Source organism: Bufo gargarizans, chromosome 4 (assembly GCF_014858855.1).
Source record: "Bufo gargarizans isolate SCDJY-AF-19 chromosome 4, ASM1485885v1, whole genome shotgun sequence".
Lineage (NCBI taxonomy): Eukaryota > Metazoa > Chordata > Amphibia > Anura > Bufonidae > Bufo > Bufo gargarizans.
The window spans coordinates 218,587,039-218,608,132 of record NC_058083.1 but is presented as its reverse complement, the minus strand read 5'-3'; the positions used below and the strand labels follow the sequence as shown (position 1 = coordinate 218,608,132).

General features: G+C 43.5%; 1 protein-coding gene across 7 annotated transcripts in view; it reads left to right on the top strand.

Annotated features, from left to right (window-relative positions):
• Positions 1-20,403, top strand: part of LOC122934525 (testis development related protein) — a 141,533-nt gene extending 121,130 nt beyond the window's left edge. For all 7 annotated transcript variants that reach the window (XM_044290066.1, XM_044290063.1, XM_044290067.1 and 4 more), the window contains 2 exons: positions 9,017-9,120; positions 19,614-20,403. In XM_044290066.1, the coding sequence (XP_044146001.1) occupies positions 9,017-9,120; positions 19,614-19,959 (450 nt within the window). In that variant the 3' untranslated portion in view covers positions 19,960-20,403. The remainder of the gene's footprint in view (positions 1-9,016; positions 9,121-19,613) is intronic.
• Positions 20,404-21,094: the final 691 nt, after the last annotated feature.

Below are 21,094 nucleotides of genomic sequence, written 5' to 3'. Positions count from 1 at the left end.
CAGTGACAGATCTTCCAAGGGATTTCAAGGGTATCCACAGGGTTTAGCCACCGATAAGTGGGGTCGCCCCTTTCTGAGCAGGTGCCCCGCTTTTAGGCAGTGATAGCCTGAAAGGAACACCCAGGGATAGATCCCACCCAGACAGTATATCTTGCGGCCCTAAAACCCTGGTGGGCGCCCTCCATTCCAGATCATTGCATTATGCTGCCCTGTTTTGTGTATAGCAAATATTGTATACACTTACCTAGAAATTTCCTCTATCTTTCTTATGGTATCTAGCTACACTATTTGTTTGTGGGCATTTATTTTATTTTTTATTTATGTGGGGGTTATTTATTTTAATACTATTAACTAAAGGTTATATTTAAGAGACTTTTGCAAAGTAAGCCCGTTACTGATTCCTCTGTATAAATATTTTCTTCTGTGAGCAATTTTTTTTTTAATGTATGTATTTATATATTTGTATCTATATTGCCATAATCTGAAACCCTTAAATGGAACAGAGGTGATTTAATGGTTTCAGTGAAGTGTGTGACTTGTATAAAGTGTTGGGTATTTTCAGCCTTGCTTTAGAGGTGTCCTAGTAATGTGTGTTTTATATATTCACCCACTTTGTGTTTCTTTTCACCTTGACATTACATTTTTTTCTGTTAACAAATTTTAATTTTCTCATCATTTTAAAGTGGATCTGTCACCATGAAATGCAGTGTAATCTGCAGGCAGGATCACCTGAGCAGATCTGAGATCTAGTTTTGTGGGAAAAGATTTAGTAAAAGTTGTAATTTATACATTTAAATCTCCGCTCTTTCTGAGTTCAGTTGTATACGGACTCAGTATTATCAGTCATTGATGGCCTACTCTGTGTAATGGACCATTTACACTGCGCGGATGAGCATGCAGATTCATGGCAGCCATCAGTAACTGCTGCTGTGTTCTTTGTTAGGCTATGTTCACACTACAGAATTTTGACGCAGCGTTCAGGGTGTATTCCACACACTGTAATCAGCAGTCCTGGGTTTTTGTTTGAGTAGCCGAGAGTGTATTCTTACAGTAAGAGAGCCGTTGCCAATGGCTGGCTTAATACATAAAGTGATCAACTTCTGAAATGGCGATTATATAGAAAAATTCCACTTATCTGAGACTTAGGCCCCATGCACACGGCCGTGTTTCACAGCCGTGTGCCGGCCGTGGAACCGCGGCCTGGATCCCTCCTGAGAGCAGGAGCGCACGGCGTCACTGGTTGCTATGACGCCGTGCGCTCCCTGCTGCCGCCGCAATACAGTAACACACTGGTATGATCTATACCAGTGTATTACTGTACCAGTGACGCCGTGCGCTCCTGCTCTCAGGAGGGATCCAGGCCGCGGTTCCACGCCCCCGCACACTGCTGTGAAACACGGCCGTGTGCATGGGGCCTAATCCTGTTGCTCAGTCACCCTTTAGAGCAGCTGCTAATTTGCACTGTAAGGGACGCTAGTTATCAAATACTCTTCTGGTATTGAAGCTTTAATTAGGTTTTGCATCAAAACATATTTACGTCCAAATCTTTTTGAATAAAGACCCATTCATGTGAACGGGCTGGAGTCAGATAGCCCCTGGCCCTATCTTATATGAAGGATGGCCTTATGCCTATCCCATGCATGCTTAAACTCCTTCACTGTATTTGCAGCTACCACTTCTGCAGGAAGGCTATTCCTTGCATCCACTACTCTCTCAGTAAAGTAATACTTCCTGATATTACTTTTAAACCTTTGCCCCTCTAATTTAAAACTATGTCCTCTTGTAGCAGTTTTTCTTCTTTTAAATATACTCTCCTCTTTTACCTTGTTGATTCCCTTTATGTATTTAAAAGTTTCTATCATATCCCCTCTGTCTCGTCTTTCTTCCAAGCTATACATGTTAAGGTCCTTTAACCTTTCCTGGTAAGTTTTATCCTGCAATCCATGTACCAGTTTAGTAGCTCTTCTCTGAAGTCTCTCCAAAGTATCAATATCCTTCTGGAGATATGGTCTCCGGTACTGAGCACAATACTCCAAATAAGGTCTCACTAGTGCTCTGTAGAGCGGCATGAGCACCTCCCTCTTTCTACTGGTAATTCTTCTTGCTATACACCCAAGCATTCTGCTAGCATTTCCTGCTGCTCTATGACATTGTCTGCCTACCTTTAAGTCTTCTGAAATAATGATCCCTAAATCCCTTTCCTCAGATACTCAGGTTAGGACTGTAATACTGAGGTTAGGACTGTAATACTGAGGTTAGGACAATATGTGTGTCTTGATGTCATTGCTAATTTTTAAACCACTCAAGGTAGTCTTTCTTTCCCATTTTTTATTTATTTAGTTCAGATGGCAAAATAATCACATGAAAACTATTCAATATCAGACCCCCGCACCCCGCGGAGGTCACAATCAGACAACCGAAAACTACAAATGGGTTATTACCCTTTATTCAATAGCAGGCAGAGATTGTGACCTTGGATTCCAAGATTTATGAAATCTTTATGTTACCACGAATACATTTTTCATTATAAAGCATGCGATTTAAAATATCACTTGACCCTTTATTCAATATCCATCATCTGAGAATATTCATTTTAGCAACTACTGAGGCCTAGATGGTGACTTGATTCACCAATTTAGTGGAATTCAATAGCCTATCATCAACCAGTTGCCCTAGGATGGGAGATAAGGGCAGATTTTTTCTTATGTTGTAACAGCTAAAATTGGAAATCACGGGTTTTGCTAATGTTTTACAGAGGTCCTTATTAGTATCTAATACCTGAACCAACCTTCAACCCCCATTTCTACTTTAGAATTTCAGCCAAGATCTTTAGGTGAGAACAAAAGCAATTTCCTAAAAGAAGGTTTGACCAAAGTAATGCCCTTTATGTCCATTATCTTCTTTGTCACCCACCAAATTTGATGTATCATATGGAAGGTCAGATATTTATTTTAATCTCCTTCTGGATAAATGCTCCAGCCTTCTTGACATTGGATCAGGAAGTGCCATCAGAACCTGGCACTAGTGCCGCCTCATATTTTGGGCATGTAACTTCCAGCAATCATTTCAGGGGCCAGACACCTTCTAACTTATTCCAGGACAACCATTGGAACTTGCAAATATTACACCTTGAGGCAAGAACTATATTGAAAACCAGTAAATGGTTCTGAAGCCACACAATGTCAACCCAAAATAAGAAAAAAATACAATTATGATGTTAAAGGGCCATTAATTCAATGGTGCTGTAAGTATGTAAAGTGGTATATATACATAATGTATGGCAAAAACAAGTACAATATGCCTGGATTAACTTTGTGACAGACTGATACAGAGGGGGTGAGGATCCTGCCCATGACTGCTTACATTCTACAAGGGTAGGCGGAAGAAGGCAATGGGTCAGGGTAGAAGCTGCTCATATGACTGTGTATTGTGGGTTGTAGACTTTCCTGAAGAGTTGAGTATTTAGGTTGATTTTGGACATTGGACAGAGTCTGGTGTGCTGGAGTAATGAGTTACGGAATATGGGGGATGCATGTGAGAAATCCTGTAGAGAATTGTGTAAGGAGCAGATGAAGGCAAACAAAGTCTTGAGGATCGGAGACTACATGTGAGGATGTATTGGAAGAGAAGAGCCAATGAGGACACTTTTTGTGTAGGGCTTTACAGAAAAAAATAAAACATAAGCTCATCCTGGCATAGTAAGAGAAAATTACAGGTACGGTAGATGGAGCTCGGACCATAGAGAGATGTTACTAGACTGCCAACCAGGGCTTGCTCTTCCATAATACAGTGCCTACTAAATTACTACCATGCAGTCAGTTCAGGTCAGGGAAGCCAGGAGATGTGGCTAACACATGGACCTTGTTTCCCAGGCAAACCACAGTCGTGTGCATGAGGCCTTAGCTGAAAATATTTAGCCTGAGGTCATTAAAACCTGAATTTTTAGTAAGCTGAAAGCTGTGCGTAAGATGCCTTTACGTGTCACTACTGTGTGTTAATGGTCTCTGTTTTGAATTTGGTATACAACAAAAGGTTGTTCTTGATTGTATAAGTAGTGCTGGGAGAATTCCTGGAAGGAGATCTGGCCATTTTCATCCCTCCTTGTCCGTTCCTTCTTCCTGCCTATTGTGGGTGCTGTTTTTCACAGCATGTTCTAATCAGACACTTGGCAAGGGATGTGGAGGCATGCATTTTCTCAGTATGACTGAGCACGGGAGAGGTTTACTCTGTAGAGTTAAAGAGTATTGTCAATTTTCCGCTACTTTCAGGAAGTAAAGGAAGGAAATATCCTGAGCCCACATACAACAAAGTGAGAAGCGGAGTTAAGGAGGCCAGGCGGTAACTGACATGCAATCCTTTATGATCCTCAAGGGTATGCTTCTGTAATAGGCTTCCGGCAGACTTTTCATTCAGTGACAGAATAACATGAGCAAACCCTGTAAGTGCATGTAACCTTTCCATCTGTCATTGGTCTGTTATGCTATTGCATTAGGTAGGGAAAGCCCTCCGTCCAGTCCTCCTTTTTCTTTTTTTTTTTTTTTTCTTACATAGACTGGACAAAGTAAAGTAAAACTCATGTTTGTTGTTTTTGGCGTTTTTTTTTATATCATAAAATATTTAACTGTTACAAAAAAAAAATTGTGGCGAAAACTGCACATGTGAAGCCAACCTTGGGGTCTGTTTACATGACATAAATTGAATGAAACCTATCCATAGTGTATTTTGCAGCACTTCTACAATGAACCCACATAAAATGTGCATGAATTGCATGCTGATCCGTTGTGGATATTGCTGCAGATTTGAAACTGATATTACTGTAGGCATTGTAACCGGTGTGGTCTGCTGTGAAAACTGACAACATAGATTGACATGCTGTGGAGTTAAGAGTTGGTTTCTACGAAGAATGTTTTTTTTTTTTTTTTGTTTTTTTTTGTTTTTTTTTTCTGCATTGATATTTGCTTCTACTGTAACAACTGCTGATTTTCCTATCCCCAAATGTAGACAGATAATCTGCACTGTATCTTCTATGTGCGCACATACTGTGAATATTTTCACATGGCCTTATTATGGGCTCCTATAATTAAGGCCTTATGCACACAAACGTATTTTCTTTGTGTCCATTCGTTGTGTTTTTTATTTTTTTTGTGGACTGTATACGGAACCAAAGTTACTCTGTGTGCATTCTGTATGTTTCCGTATGTCCATAGAACATGTCCTATTATTGTCAGCATTACGGACCAGGATAGTACTATTCTATTAGGGGCCAGCTGTTCCGTTCCGCAAAATATGAAATGCACACGGGTGTCATCCATATTTTTGCGGACCGCAAAAAACATACGGTCGGATGTATCTTTCAAACGAGTGTGTAGGATTGGCTCCAGATGCGTTCAGTGAAACTCGCACCATTTTACAAGCAAATTCAGTTTTGTCTGCGATTGCGTTCAGTTTTTTTTTTTTCCACGCGGATACAATGTGTTTTGATACGTTTTTTACGCATGTGATTAAAAAAAAACTGGTTTACAAACAACATCTCCTAGCAACCATTAGTGATAATCGCATCCGCACTTGCTTGCTTGGTCATGTACACAGACCCGTTGAAATGAATGGGTCAGGATTCAGTGCGGGTGCTATACGTTCACTCCACGCATTGCACCCGCACAGAAAACTTGCTCGTGTGAAAGGGGCCTAAGTATGCTTCAGTCTACCCTTTTATTTTTCTACTACACACAACAAAGTAAAGGTGCTTACATATGGGACACACGTATGCACTTTTTGGAGTGGAGGGAACACCTCTGTCCTTTTTAACTCATTCTAGAGTAGAATTCTATTCTGGATATGTCAAGCATGCAGCAGTTTGACTAGTCTACTGAAAGAGCCCAAAATGCATCCGATCCTAAATGTCTGCTCACTAAAGTTTAAAGGGGTCGTCCAGGTTTTTAATATTATTTAATATGCCCAGGATAGGTCGTCAATATTAGATTGGTGGGGGTCCAACACCTGGCACCCCGCCAATCAGCTGTGCGAGGAGACTGTACGCATGTGCCATCTCTCTTCCTGTCTGCTACTGCGGTCTATCGTAATCGCCATAGACAGCAGCGGTGAGCAGCAAGGAAGAAGGAAGAGAACACGTGTGCACTGCGTGCGCTGTCTTCTCATACTGCTGATTGGCGGGGGTGCTTGGTGTCAGATTCCCGCCGATTTGATATTGATGACCTATCATCAATATTAAAAGCCTGGACCGATCTAATATAAAGTGGTTTTCTGGAAAGTAAAATATTGATAGCTGTCCTTGGGACTTCCGTCACCCCTGCCGGTCGGCGGTTTGAAGAGGCTGCGGTCTCTTCCTAGGCTAGTCACTGGTCACATGGCCTGTGTGCATTGAAGGGAAGGGGCCTGGGCTGCAGTGCTAAACAGTTGCCATACAATGTAAGGTACTGTGCTTGGTATGCTGTGAGGAAGCCACAACGTGCGCTAGGGTGCTGTGGCCTGAGAACTCGGACCTCCACCAGTCAATATTGATGACCTATCATGAGGATAGGTCATCAATATAGGAGTCCCGGAAACCGCCTTTACGCTTTATGTAGATTCTCTACAATAGTAAGGTAATGTGATGAAATCGGTTTCTGCTGTAATTAATCTTTATTGACAGTTTGTGTTAAGAGTTTTTGTAAAAGTAAGAGTACTTTCACACTAGCGTTTTTTCTTTTCCGGCGCTGAGTTCCGTCATAGGGGGCGCAGACCGGTAAAAAAATATATAACGGATCCGTTACTCCGGATGACACCAGAGATACGGATCCGTTCTTGCACTGCATTTGTAAGACTGATCCGCATCCAGTGTTCCCTGTAAGCTGCGCGGGCGCGCGGCCGCGCAGCTTCCTTTATGCCTCCGCTCAGCACCTCTGATGGCCCGCTCACTGCTGCTGCCCGGACTTTATGTAAGGGGCTCGGGGCCTCTCTGTGCAATTTATTTTTATAACGCCTACAGTGCGATTGGCCGGCTGCGCTACCGCCCCGGTGCGCACATTAAGTAACCCATACCCTCTCCGGTGCTGCGCCACCAGCTGTGACAGTGCGAGACTCGGCACTGAGGTCACAGGTCTCGCAGGATCACGCGGGATGACTGAATGGCGGGATGACTGAATGGCGCGGCGCCGGAGAGGGTATGACGGGATTGTTCTGACAGATGAGTGGAGCAGAGTAGGTATTTTTATTTATTTATGTATGCACACACACCGGCTTCATAGGGAGGGGGGGGGCACGCCGCACTTGAATTCAGAAAAGGGAGCCCACGCCGGCCATATGAGGGCAGGCCCACTGGCAGCAAATCCTTCATTATCATGGAATATATACAGAGATGGAGAGAGGGGCAAAATAATGAAATATATACAGAGAGGTGCAAAATAATGAAATATATACAGAGAGGTGCAGTGTAGGGACACCGTGTAGGGGTTAAACTGTTTATTGTACAGCATGGCACAGGGGTTATATTGTCATTTGCTGTACAGTATACTGTACATTATAATCCCTGTACCATGCCGTACAATATACAGTATAGTTCATACACCGTGCCGTACAATATACAGTATAGTTCATACACAGTGCCGTACAATATACAGTATAGTTCATACAGTGCCGTACAATATACAGTATAGTTCATACACTATGCCGTACAATATACAGTATAGCTCATACACTATGCCGTACAATATACAGTATAGTTCAGATACCATGCCGTACAATATACAGTATACCACCTACACTGGGGGATTATTGTGTATATTGTACGGCATGGTGTATGAATTATAATGTATATTATACGTCATGGTGTATGGATTATATTGTGCAGCACGGTGTATGAACTATACTGTTCATTATCATGATTAAGGACCAGCATGTAAATGTCCGAAATGCATAGATTTGACTGCCCTGCGTATGTGGAAGTTTTAATACCGCTGTGAATAAAGTATTCCCTGCTATCAAGAGCTGGATTTTCTCTCTTTTCTTCATGAACTATACTGTATATTGTACGGCATGGTGTATGGATTATAACGTACATCGTACAGCATGGTGTAGGGATTATAACGTACATCGTACAGCATGGTGTAGGGATTATAATGTACATCGTACAGCATGATGTAGGGATTATAATGTACATCGTACAGCATGGTGTAGGGATTATAATGTACATCATATTGCATGGTTTTGGGGTTATATTGTATATTGTACAGCATGGTGCATGAACTATACTGTATATTGTACGGCACTGTGTATGAACTATACTATATATTGTACGGCATGGTGCAGCGGTTACACTGTATTGTACGGCATGGTGCAGAGGTTACACTGTATGCTCTTTGATGTGACACTTATCTTAGGTTTTCCTAGCGCCCACCTTTGATGGCGCTGTGCCCAGCTCTGAGCCGACCCCGCTCAGCAGCTGCCAAGGCTTAGAGGGAACACTGTCCGCATCCGGATTTGTCTACAAATGCTGTCCGTTTGCATTGCAGATTGCAGAACTGCTCGCCGGATCACTCTGCCGCAAGTGTGAAAGTAGCCTAAATGTAAATTTATTGCTAAATACACCTGCATGGATTTTTTCCCCTTCACACTACACAGTTCCCTGTTCTTACCAGATTTCTATGCCAAGAAAATGAAAGTACATGCAATAGGAGAAGTGAACAAATGAGCCTTTATTTGCCCCTGTCTACATAAGAGGTTTGCTTTCAGACTACTTACTCTGTATTGTTCTGATAACTGGGCCAACCTTTTAAAATTCTTCAAGGCGGTTATTGTTATTAGAAAATGATTTCTTCAGGAGGCTCTGAAAACTTCCAGTATTCCGGGCACTGGAATAAAACGCTCTGTGTTTGACTGCATGTTGATTTTGGAAATGAGCTGTATGCAGAATTTATATATTTACAGTGTAAATGAAGGAGCGGGACCGCGAACCACCTAGTGCCCGTATATTTATTCCTATTCCAGATCATATGAATAAGTGTCTACCATTCTTTTTCAGGTCCAGGGTGCCAGCTTTCGAGGCTGGAAGGAGGTGACCTCCATATTTAACAAAGATGATGAACAGCAACTGCTGAAAGGATCAAAGTCTCCAAAATCAAAAGTGTAAGGGTCAATGATGATGGTGTATATGTGCCCTTCTGCCAGATTATGTCGGATACCTTCAGTCTTAGGCCTCATGCACTTGAATGGATCTGCAATTCCGGAGATGCGGAACGGAGTCACAGAACACCGGAAGCACTACGGAGCGCTTCTGTGGTGGTTCTTTCGGTTTTTCCGCACCGCAAATAAATATGACATGTATATAGGTAATAGGTCCGGCCCGCTGCACGTATGTTGCCCGTGCATTGGGGACCACAATTGCAGTCCCCAATGCACGGAACGGCCGTGTGCATGAGGCCTTATAGCAGGGAAAATCCCTTCAGGAATAGTGGGAATCTGGCTTTTCTCCCAACCCCTCCATACACAGGCACGCTTATTTGAGCATGTATGTGTCTTAGTAAGGGAGCGGGGAGGAAGTACCTGTTACAGCAACTTATCTCCCTGAAAACAAAAGGATTGTACCATTGAAATCGAACATAACCAGTCCTTCTCTCCCTGGAAATCTGCCATCAGAGGGAGTCAGCCATTCCCACTGAAATTGGAAGACCCGGTCGACATTTATCTAATGTGTATGGCAGAAATATAAAATGTACAACATTTTTATTTTTTCAAAGTTTTTTTTTTTTTTATAAAGTAGTCAAACAAAAAAAAAACTATTGCAGTATTGATTCGTAATGAGCCAATGAATAAGGACATCATGTCATTTTTAGCGCACAGTAAATGCCGAAATGTTTTTTGTTTTTAGTTTATTTCCCCCAAAGTTTTCCAACAACAGATATAGTAAATGAAATGGTGCCCTTAAAAAATACAATCTATCCCTCAATTAATAGGCCCTCATATGGCTATATGAACGTAAAATGAAAAAAGTTATGACTATTGGAATGTGGGGAGGAAAAAATGAAAATGCAGATACAAAAATAGGCCTGGTACTTAATGGGGTTATCTGACCCCTGAAATGCCCCCCCCCCCCCCCCATATATGCCCAGGCTCATCACACACAATGCACTTACCTGGCTCCCTGTTCCGTGCGCAGATTAAAAAAAATTCCCGGGTTGGGGGAGTGTTATGCTGAGGAAGCAAATAGCAGGTAATGCTAGGGAGGCTCATCCCAGAAGTGATGCGGGTGCTGGGGAGCCAGGTAAGTACATACTGTCTGAGGGGCCCAGGCATATGGGGGGAGGGCATTTAACCCCTTAGTGACCACCCATACATGTTTTTACTGACGTAAACAAAGGGGGTTTTAGCTAAATGGCTTGCTTTAATCAATCATTACATGTACTTAAAATGGTGCATTAAAACTATAACTTGTCTTGCAAAAAATAAGACCTCATACAAGTACATTTATGAAAAAACAAAAAAGTTCTAGCTCTTGGAATGCAATTTTTTAAAAATGTGCTTGGTCACTAAGTGGTTAAATTAAGGGGTCAGATAACCCCTTTAAGGGGTTATAGGGGTTTTTCAGGTTTAGAATATTGATGAACTATGCTCCGGATAGGTCATCAATATCCGATTGGTGGACATCCAACTTCTGACATCCCACCAATCAGCTTTTTGTAGAGGCCGCAGCATTCTGTTCAGCGCTGCAGCCACTTCTTAGGCCTGTGATGTCAGGTTCAATGTTGACATTGTGCAACTCGGTCCCATTCATGTGAAGGGGCATGGGCTGTAATACCAAACACAGCTGCTATACAATATATGGTATTCAGCCTGGCATTCTACTCAACTGATTGAAGTTGTGGTGCCCAGACTGCCGGATGCTGTACCAATGTAAGGTGTACGCCTCGTCATAAATTAGGTACAGCATCCGGCAGCACGTCTAAGTATAATAGCCTGACCTACGCCCCCGGGCTATGAGAAATCTCCCCCAAAGTGTGTGGAGGTAAAGGGCAGAGACGGAAGGGAAGGGAATGGTGGCCTGACAGAGATCTGATCTATTGCATTGAATTAGACAGAGATGGTTTCGTGTAGAAAGCAGTGGACTCAGCAGGGGATCTTAAGTTCCACCATTGTCTCCAAATCTGTTGGAAGCGGGTACAAGAACGTGGCTCCCACTCAGTGCTACTCTGTATGTGGGAGGTTTTGGTTGGTTCCACGTTGGTGGTATTATCATTTTGGCTGCATAAGAAACTGGTGGATACTGAGGTGGAGCACTTTCGGACTCCCTTAACCACTTCAGCCCCGCTAGCTGAAACCCCCTTCATGACCAGAGCACTTTTTACACTTCGGCACTACACTACTTTAACCGTTTATCGCTCTGTCATGCAACTTACCACCCACATGAATTTTACCTCCTTTTCTTCTCACTAATAGAGCTTTCATTTGGTGGTATTTTATTGCTGCTGACATTTTTACTTTTTTTGTTATTAATCAAAATGTAACGATTTTTTTGCAAAAAAATTACATTTTTCACTTTCAGCTGTAAAATTTTGCAAAAAAACGACATCCATATATAAATTTTTCGCCAAATTTATTGTTCTACATGTCTTTGATAAAAAAAATATGTTTGGGCAAAAAAAAAAAATGGTTTGGGTAAAAGTTATAGCGTTTACAAACTATGGTACAAAAATGTGAATTTCCATTTTTTGAAACAGCTCTGACTTTCTGAGCACCTGTCATGATTCCTGAGGTTCTACAATGCCCAGACAGTAGAAAACCCCCACAAATGACCCTATTTCGGAAAGTAGACACCCTAAGGTATTCGCTGATGGGCATAGTGAGTTCATAGAACTTTTTATTTTTTGTCACAAGTTAGCGGAAAATGATGATTTTTTTTTTTTATTATTTTTTTTTTATTTTTTTTCTTACAAAGTCTCATATTCCACTAACTTGCGACAAAAAATAAAAAATTCTAGGAACTCACCATGCCCCTCACAGAATACCTTGGGGTGTCTTCTTTCCAAAATGGGGTCACTTGTGGCGTAGTTATACTGCCTTGGCAATTTAGGGGCCCAAATGTGTGAGAAGAACTTTGCAATCAAAATGTGTAAAAAATGACCGGTGAAATCCGAAAGGTGCACTTTGGAATATGTGCCCCTTTGCCCACCTAGGCTGCAAAAAAGTGTGACACATCTGGTATCGCCGTACTCAGGAGAAGTTGGGGAATGTGTTTTGGGGGTGTCATTTTACATATACCCATGCTGGGTGAGAAAAATATCTTGGTCAAATGCCAACTTTGTATAAAAAAATGGGAAAAGTTGTCTTGCCAAGATATTTCTCTCACCCAGCATGGGTATATGTAAAATGACACCCCAAAACACATTCCCCAACTTCTCCTGAGTACGGCGATACCAGATGTGTGACACTTTTTTGCAGCCTAGATGTGCAAAGGTGCCCAAATTCCTTTTAGGAGGGCATTTTTAGACATTTGGATCCCAGACTTCTTCTCACGCTTTAGGGCCCCTAAAAAGCCAGGGCAGTATAAATACCCCACATGTGACCCCACTTTGGAAAGAAGACACCCCAAGGTATTCAATGAGGGGCCTGGTGAGTTCATATAATTTTTTTTTTTCCGCATAAGTTAGCGGAAATTGATTTTTTTTTTTTTATTTTTTTTCTCACAAAGTCTCACTTTCTGCTAACTTGGGACAAAAATTTAAATCTTTCATGGACTCAATATGCCCCTCAGCGAATACCTTGGGGTGTCTTCTTTCCAAAATGGGGTCAGTTGTGGGGTGTTTGTACTGCCCTGGCATTTGAGGGTCTCCGCAATCATTACATGTATGGCCAGCATTAGGAGTTTCTGCTATTCTCCTTATATTGAGCATACAGGTAATGAGATTTTTTTTTTTCCGTTCAGCCTCTGGGCTGAAAGAAAAAAATGAACGGCACAGATTTCTTCATTCGCATCGATCAATGTGGATGAAAAAATCTCTGCCAAAAAAAAAATGGAGGGGAAAGGCGTCTGCCAGGACATAGGAGCTCCGCCCTACATCCATACTCACTTAGCTCGTATGCCCTGGCAAACCAGATTTCTCCATTCACATCAATCGATGTGGATGAATAAATCATTGCCGGGATTTTTTATTTTTTTTTACATACAAAGTGTTTGCCAAAGCATAGGAACGCCGCCTCCTCCTCAGCTCGTATGCCTCGGCAAACGTATCTGTCACTGCAGAGGAGAAAATCCCGTCTTGCAGCGCCGCATACACCGACTTGCGTGTAATCTGACAGCAGCGCAATGCTTCTGTCAGAATGCACATCGGTGCTGCAGCTAGTCGATCGGTTGGTCCACCTGGAAGGTAAAAAAAGAAAAAACCAGGCCGCAACGCAATAATTTTATTAACTTTGCAACAGAACATATAAACTTTAACTTTTTTAACTGAACATTAACCTTTTTGCTTACTGGGGTTTTTTTTTTTTTTTTTACCTTTATAGAACAAACCTCTCCTTCCCCATGGGTCAATGTGCAAAGCGCAAATCGCCCAAAGATGTGGCGAAGTGCGTTATGCACTTTGTCCCAGGTGAAAGGAGAGGTTTGCAGCAGCTGTTTGAGTGAATGGGCCTCAATAGCCCTGTGTGCCTATCCTGGTGAGATGATCCCTATGCTAGGTGTACCTGTGTGTGGTACTTCCGAAAACACTCTCCAAAGCATAGGGCAGGGTGGTCAGGACAGTCAGGACAGAAATAGCGGGTGTCACGCCTTATTCCACTCCTGCTACAGACACGACATTTTTTGCGGGGTGGCGGTCAGTTTGAGGTACCAGCAACGACACTGGGGAAATGTCGCTCGTGTAGACGGCTAACTACACTGGTGGATGGGGCCACGGAACCTCCTGGGTACAGGAGGCTCTCGATGATCTCTTCCTGAAATTTGAGGAAGGATCCAGTTCTCCCAGCCTTACTGTAGAGAACAAAACTATTGTACAGAGCCAATTGAATTAAATATACAGACACCTTCTTATACCAGCGTCTGGTGCGTCGGGACACTAAATACGGAGCCAACATCTGGTCATTGAAGTCCACCCCTCCCATGAGCAAATTATAGTCGTGGACTGAGAGGGGCTTTTCAATGACACGGGTTGCTCGCTCAATTTGGATTGTCGTGTCTGCGTGAATGGAGGAGAGCATGTAAACGTCACGCTTGTCTCTCCATTTCACCGCGAGCAGTTCTTCGTTACACAGTGCGGCCCTCTGCCCCTTGCAAGACGGGTGGTAACGAGCCGTTGGGGGGGAAGCCCGCGCGACTAGCTCGCGCGGTACCACAGGCGCCAATCCGTTCTAGAAACAAATGCCTAAAGAGGGCCACACTTGTGTAGAAATTGTCCACATAAAGATGGTACCCCTTGCCGAATAAGGGTGACACCAAGTCCCAAACTGTCTTCCCACTGCTCCCCAGGTAGTCAGGGCAACCGACCGGCTCCAGGGTCTGATCTTTTCCCTCATAGATCCGAAATTTGTGGGTATAGCCTGTGGCCCTTTCACAGAGCTTATACAATTTGACCCCATACCGGGCGCGCTTGCTTGGGATGTATTGTTTGAAGCCAAGGCGCCCGGTAAAATGTATCAGGGACTCGTCTACGCAGATGTTTTGCTCTGGGGTATACAAATCTGCAAATTTCAGGTTGAAATGGTCTGAGGGGCCGAATTTTGTGGAGCCGGTCAAAAGCAGGGTGGCCTCTGGGACGGGAGGCGGTGTTGTCACTAAAGTGCAGGAAACGCAGGATGGTCTCAAATCGTGTCCTGGACATAGCAGCAGAGAACATGGGCATGTGATGAATTGGGTTTGTGGACCAATATGACCGCAATTCATGCTTTTTTGTCAGGCCCATGTTGAGGAGGAGGCCCAGAAAAGTTTTAAATTCGGAAACTTGGACTGGTTTCCACCGGAAAGACTGGGCATAAGAGCTTCCCGGGTTGGCGGATATAAATTGTGTGGCATACCGATTTGTTTCGGCCACGACTAAGTCCAAGAGCTCCGCAGTCAAGAACAGCTCAAAAAATCCCAGGGCCGAACCGATCTGAGCTGTCTCAACCCGAACTCCAGACTGGGCAGTGAAAGGGAAAACTACAGGTGCGGCTGAAGTTGGGGACTGCCAATCAGGGTTTGCCAGCACCTCTGGGATTCTAGGGGCTCTACGGGCACGTCTTTGCGGTGGCTGCGACGGGGTCACTACTGCACGTGCCACCGTACCAGCTTCAACTGCCCTTCTGGTGCTCGCTACTTCACCAGGTTGTACGGCAGTGCTGGTACTAGGTCCAGGGAGGGCTGGGCTGCTGGTGTATGCCTCACCACGTAATCCGACAGCACCAGCCCCACTCTGCTGCTCTTGAAGCGGATCCTGCGCAACCTGCGGTCTAGCGACACGGGGCCGGGTACGCCTGGTGGTATCAGGGACCTCAGCCTCCTCGTCCGAACTTTGGGTCAGAGAGCCACTGCTTTCTACAGGTTCGTATTCTGACCCGCTGGATTCATCAGATGAGGGTTCCCATTCCTCATCCGACTGGGTCAGAAGCCTGTAGGCCTCTTCAGAAGAATACCCCCTGTTAGACATTTGGGCAACTAAATTTGGGGGTATTCCCTGAGACTACCCAAGAAAAAAAAGCAAGCCTGTCTTACAAAGGGGAGGCTAGCGAAGTACCTGAGGCCGCTGCGGTTGATAAAAAATATCAAAACTGATTTTTTTATCGCCGCAGTGCGTGTAAAGTGAATGTGCAGTGATCAAAAAAAAAATTTTTTTTGTCACTGCGGGCGAACGCACGTGTGGGCAACCGATCAGGCCTGATCGGGCAAACACTGCGTTTTGGGTGGAGGGCGAACTAAAGTGACACTAATACAATTATAGATCTGACCGTGATCAGTTTTGATCATTTCCAGATACTATAAAAGTACAAATGCTGATTAGCGATACGCTAATCAGCGAATACCGGACTGCGGTGCGGTGGGCTTGGCGCTAACTGATCACTAAACTACCTAACCAAGGGGCCTAAACTATACCTAAAACCTAACGGTCAATACCAGTGAAAAAAAAAAAGTGACAGTTTGCACTGATCACTTTTTTCCTTTTCACTAGTGATTGACAGGGGCAAGAAGGGGTGATCAAAGGGTTAAATCGGGTGCTGGGAGGTGATCTGGGGGCTAAGTGTGGTGTTGGTGGGTACTCACAGTGATGTGTGCTCCTCTGCTGGAACCAACCGACCAAAAGAAGGAGCAGAGGAGCACAGCAGCCATATAACCACATCATATTTACTAATATGATGTGGTATCTGGCTGCTGATTCGTTTTTTGAAAATCATCAACCTGCCAGCCAATGATCGTGGCCGGCAGGTTGATGACGAACTTGTTCTTTAAATTTTGCCGGCCCGCGATGCGCATGCGCGGGCCGGCTTACCCGGAAATCTCGCGTGAGGACGCGCCGGCGCGTCCATCCAGAAGAGCACGACCGCCAAGAAGACGCAATCCTGCGTACGGCGGTCGTGAGCAGGTTAAAGAGCATATACTTTGGATCAGGGATGCTACAACTCCCAGCATGCTTGGACATCCTACAGCTATTAGGGCATACTGGGAGTTGTAGTTTTGCAACAGCTGGAGGCCCGCAGGTAAAGCATCCCCACTTTGGATGATTGAGGTGACCCGGGACCAGAATGTGATTAGAGCAGAACAGTGCCACCACACATGAATATAGGTTCCCGTTCTCATAGATGCCTCCAGCAGTATCAGTCTTATGACTCTGCTGTGCCATTCCTTTATTATTCCTACTAGAAGTTTATGGATGAACTGCCAGCAGTCTGCAATAAAAGTCCATCTGGGTGTTACCAGTTTGGGGGGGGGTGTCCCTGCGTAGTCTGGCACTGTCCAATCAGTGCTGCCAGTGTAAGAGTCCAGGGACATATCCCAAACTAATAACGCTAATTTGGACCGTTATTACAGAGTGCTGGCAATTAATTTGTAAGATACTAGTAGGAATAATAGATGAATGGCAGAAAATAGTCATTAGAATAGATGCCCTAGAATTGGGGGATGAATTTAGTTACTAAAATAGACATGTCAAAAGTAAAGATGAGCAAATTTCTTAAAATTCGTTTTGGGTTTGTTTCTGATAGGTCCAAAAATTTGATTCAGGTCCAAATGGATTCTTCCCAAATCAAAAGTGCTCCAACTGGCTGGACACTCTGAGGTCTCCCAGGATAATATTTCTCTTTTCTATTCTTTCAGAAGAAAATTTTGTCAGAAAATGTGTAAAAAAAAAAAAGTCTACTTTCCTGGTGGTTTAATGAAGTGGCGGGAACAAGGTTATTAACTTTGGCATCTAGCGTAGAGGGGGTTAATAGTTCTGGTCAGCTCCTGTGTCTTGCACGCACACAACAAACACAGCACTGCTGCACGCATGTTGTGCACATACCCACGTGGTCAGCACAATGGACCACACATAGGAGTAAATTGATGGGATGAGGAATATGGACTTTGCTAACCTCTGATTCAGCCAGGGAGATTTCCATTTTCTTCTGTGCCGTAGCTTCACCCATGTGCAAGTCACAGCCAAAAGGGAGCTTTAGGAATTGTAGTTAAGGGCTCATGCACATGACCATTGTTGTTTTGCGGTCCGTTTTTCGTGGATCTGTTCCGTATCTTCCGTTCCGTTATTCCACAAAACCTATCCGTATGGTTTCCGTATGCGATCCTTTTTTTGAGGATCGCAAACAGTAACTTACTAATCACCGAACATATGAGCAATATGGGCTGGGCATAGCATTTCTGCAGTATGAATCTGCAAAATACGGATGATATACGGATGTGTTCCGTATTTTTTGCGGACCCATTGACTTGTGGACAATAATAGGACATGCACTACTTTTTTGCGGAATGGAAAAACGGAATGCACACGGAGTACCTTCCATTGTTTTTTGCGGACCCATTGAAGTGAATGGTTCCGCATACAGTCCACAAAAAGAACGGAAGCAAAAAGAAAATACGTTTGTGTGCATGAGCCCTAAAGGGGCTATAACATGCTGAGGATTTCAGCTCAAGGTAAAAGCAGCATGACGCATTAAAAATGGTGTAGGAAAGCAGGACTCTCCCCTCCTGTTCTTTTACAGATCAGTGTTGGGCAGGAAGAGAGAAGTGTGCAGATGCATACCTCTCTCAAAGAGCCAGATCATTTAATGAAGCAGACAGAGGTCTGGCACTGTTGGACCACCCTTACTGCAGACCATAAGATGCTGAATCAAGACTTTTTTTTCTTGCTGTAAAGTGTCTTATAGTCCGAAAAATATGGTTGAAGGGGTATTCCCATCACAGACAGTGGGGGCATATCACTCCGATATGCCCACATTGTCTGATAGGTACGGGGAAATGAACTGAGGGCACACTGCTCAGCTATTTCCGTCTGCCTCATAGAAATGAATCGGAGCAGGGGCCGCGCGTGTTTGGTGTGCTCCCATTTACTTTGCGGGCAGCAGCGCTTGGTGGTGGAAGGACCACTTGAAATCCATATGGACCTAGAGGTGGAACCTGCACCTATCAGACAATGGGGGCATATCCCAGCGATATGCCCCCATTGTCTGTGATGGGAATGCCCCCTTAATGTCCCCTGCTACAAACACACTGTACGATGGTATTGACACTCTAAAAGAATATTATTTGCACACTATAGAAACATTTCAGCAGGTTTTTGGAAAGGAAAAAGGTGCAAGTGTGCAGCGTTTGCAATGAAATATATGCTGCTGGTGATGCTGGTATTATGCCTTGTCTGTGATTGCTGTCTGTCTCTCAGACATGGCAGACAAGTCCTATCACATCAGTGACGCACAATGACATCTGGGCTTCAGAGCTAACATGAAGCCTGATAGAGCAGCCAATATATCTTCTCCTTATTGGCGGTCATGCTGCCTGCAAAGCATTGTGGGCAAGCTTGCCAGTCAGCGCACATTCCATGGTCATGTGCGTCTCCGTCTTCTTCCTCCCTGACCTGTTTGCCTCGGTAGTGTACTGCATTTTAAAAGCAAAATAACGAGCACTGTTTGACATGATTTATCCGAAGTGAATCACCAGACGAATCGGATTTATAATTGATTTGCTCATCTCTAGTCATTAGACGTTACAGGTCCTGTTTAAAGGGAACCTGTCATGTTAAACATGGTGTCTGAGCTGCAGGCAGCATGATATAAAGCAGGAGGAGCTGAACAGACTGATGTATAGTTTTATTGGAAAATATTTAGTGAAACTTGTAATTTATGTACTTAAATTCCTGCTAATTCTGGCCTTCAAAGTCTGTGAGGCGGTCCTAGAGCCTTTCCTCTGACTGTGTATACAGAGATAGCTGTCAGTCACTAATAGGACATTAATGAATAAGTTATACTCAAGCTTTTCCCACAAAGCTACATATCGGTCTGCTCCGCTCCTCCTGCTCTACAACACACTGCCTGCAGCTCAGATGCTATGTTTCATCATGTGAAAGGTTTCCATTTAAATACAAATGATTTTACCCTTGCTAAAGAAGGGGCTTTTACATACTTCTTAATCCCCTTTTAATCGCATTGTGTATCCTTCTTTTATATAGAGCTTCTGTGAAGACAAAAGATGAAGTAAAAACGGAGAAGAAATCTGGCTTTTGGGACAGTTTGGCAATTAAACAAAATATTCAACCAAAGAAAGCTGATGAGATTGAGGGCTGGGAGCCGCCACAAATTATGGTTGAAGACCCCCCGTCCTTTGCAGAAGACCCTTTAGATGACAACCACTCTTGGCAAGGCTGGGAAGAAGAAGGCCAAGGATCCTCCAAGTATACAAATTTGTCTAGTTCTGGAAACAGTTCTAGGTGGAGTATTAAGTCAGCCGGCAAACTAGTTAGTATTAGACGGCGGAGCAAAGGCAACCTCACCGAAAATTGGGAAGAGTTAGAATGACATAGCTAGAAATCTCTAAATATGCAATATCTTTACACAAGTTTCATAGATTTCATGTCATTTTATACCAAAATATCCTAAGTATTGTATACCTATGTACTTTTATATTTAAAGGCATTTTGGACACCTTCGGGGGCATTTTTTATGATAGAATTTTACTTGTTGTAGGCTAGAAATCATTTTCAGTTGGTCTTTGTTAAAAATTTCTGGTTGTTTCTGAGAAACAAGGGTTAAAAATCAGTCTGTTTTGCAAGCTTTTCTTTGAATCCTGTCAACTGACGGCTCTTGTCTTGCTCATATGTCTGTCCTCAAACACTTATCTAAGGCCTCCTGCACACGACCGTTGTGTGCACCCGTGGCCGTTGCCCCGTTTAATGTGTTTTTCTGCGGTCCCATTGACTTTCAATGGGTCCGTGGAAAAATCGGAAAATGCACCGTTTGGCAGCCGCATCCGTGATCCGTGTTTCCTGGCCGTGAAAAAAATATGACCTGTCCTATTTTTTTCACAGCCAACGGTTCACGGGCCCGTTCAAGTCAATGGGTCCGTGAAAAATCACGGATGCACACAAGATTGTGATCCGCGTCCGTGATCAGTATCCGTTTTTCCTATCATTTCAATGGCAAACTTGACTTAGATTTATTTTTTTTTTCATTTATCATGTCCGTGGATCCTCCAAAAATCACGGAAGAAAAAACGGGCACGGATCACGGTACAACGGAACCACATTTTGCGTGACGTTAAAATATACTGTCGTGTGCAGGAGGCCTTAGCCATATTCTTATCAGTTTGATAAGAATTGAGCCACAATGAGTGTTTGTGAGGTTAGAAGTTTAGAGATAAGAGCTACACATGAGCCGTCAGTTGACAGCATTCAAAGAAAACAGACTGTAACTGCTTGCAAAACAGACAGATTTTTATCCCTTAACGGATAAACATTTTTAATAAAGACCAATTGAAAAGAAAATTTGTAGACCAAAACTAGTAAAATGCTATCATTAGAAGAAGAAAAAAAAATGCCCCTGGAGGTGTCCATACCCTTTAAATGAGTCCTACCAAAATAAATTTGCACTCATAATCTGTTTTTTTGTATTAGAACATTGTCTAAAATGCTCACTTTTCCTTCATGTGAAAAAA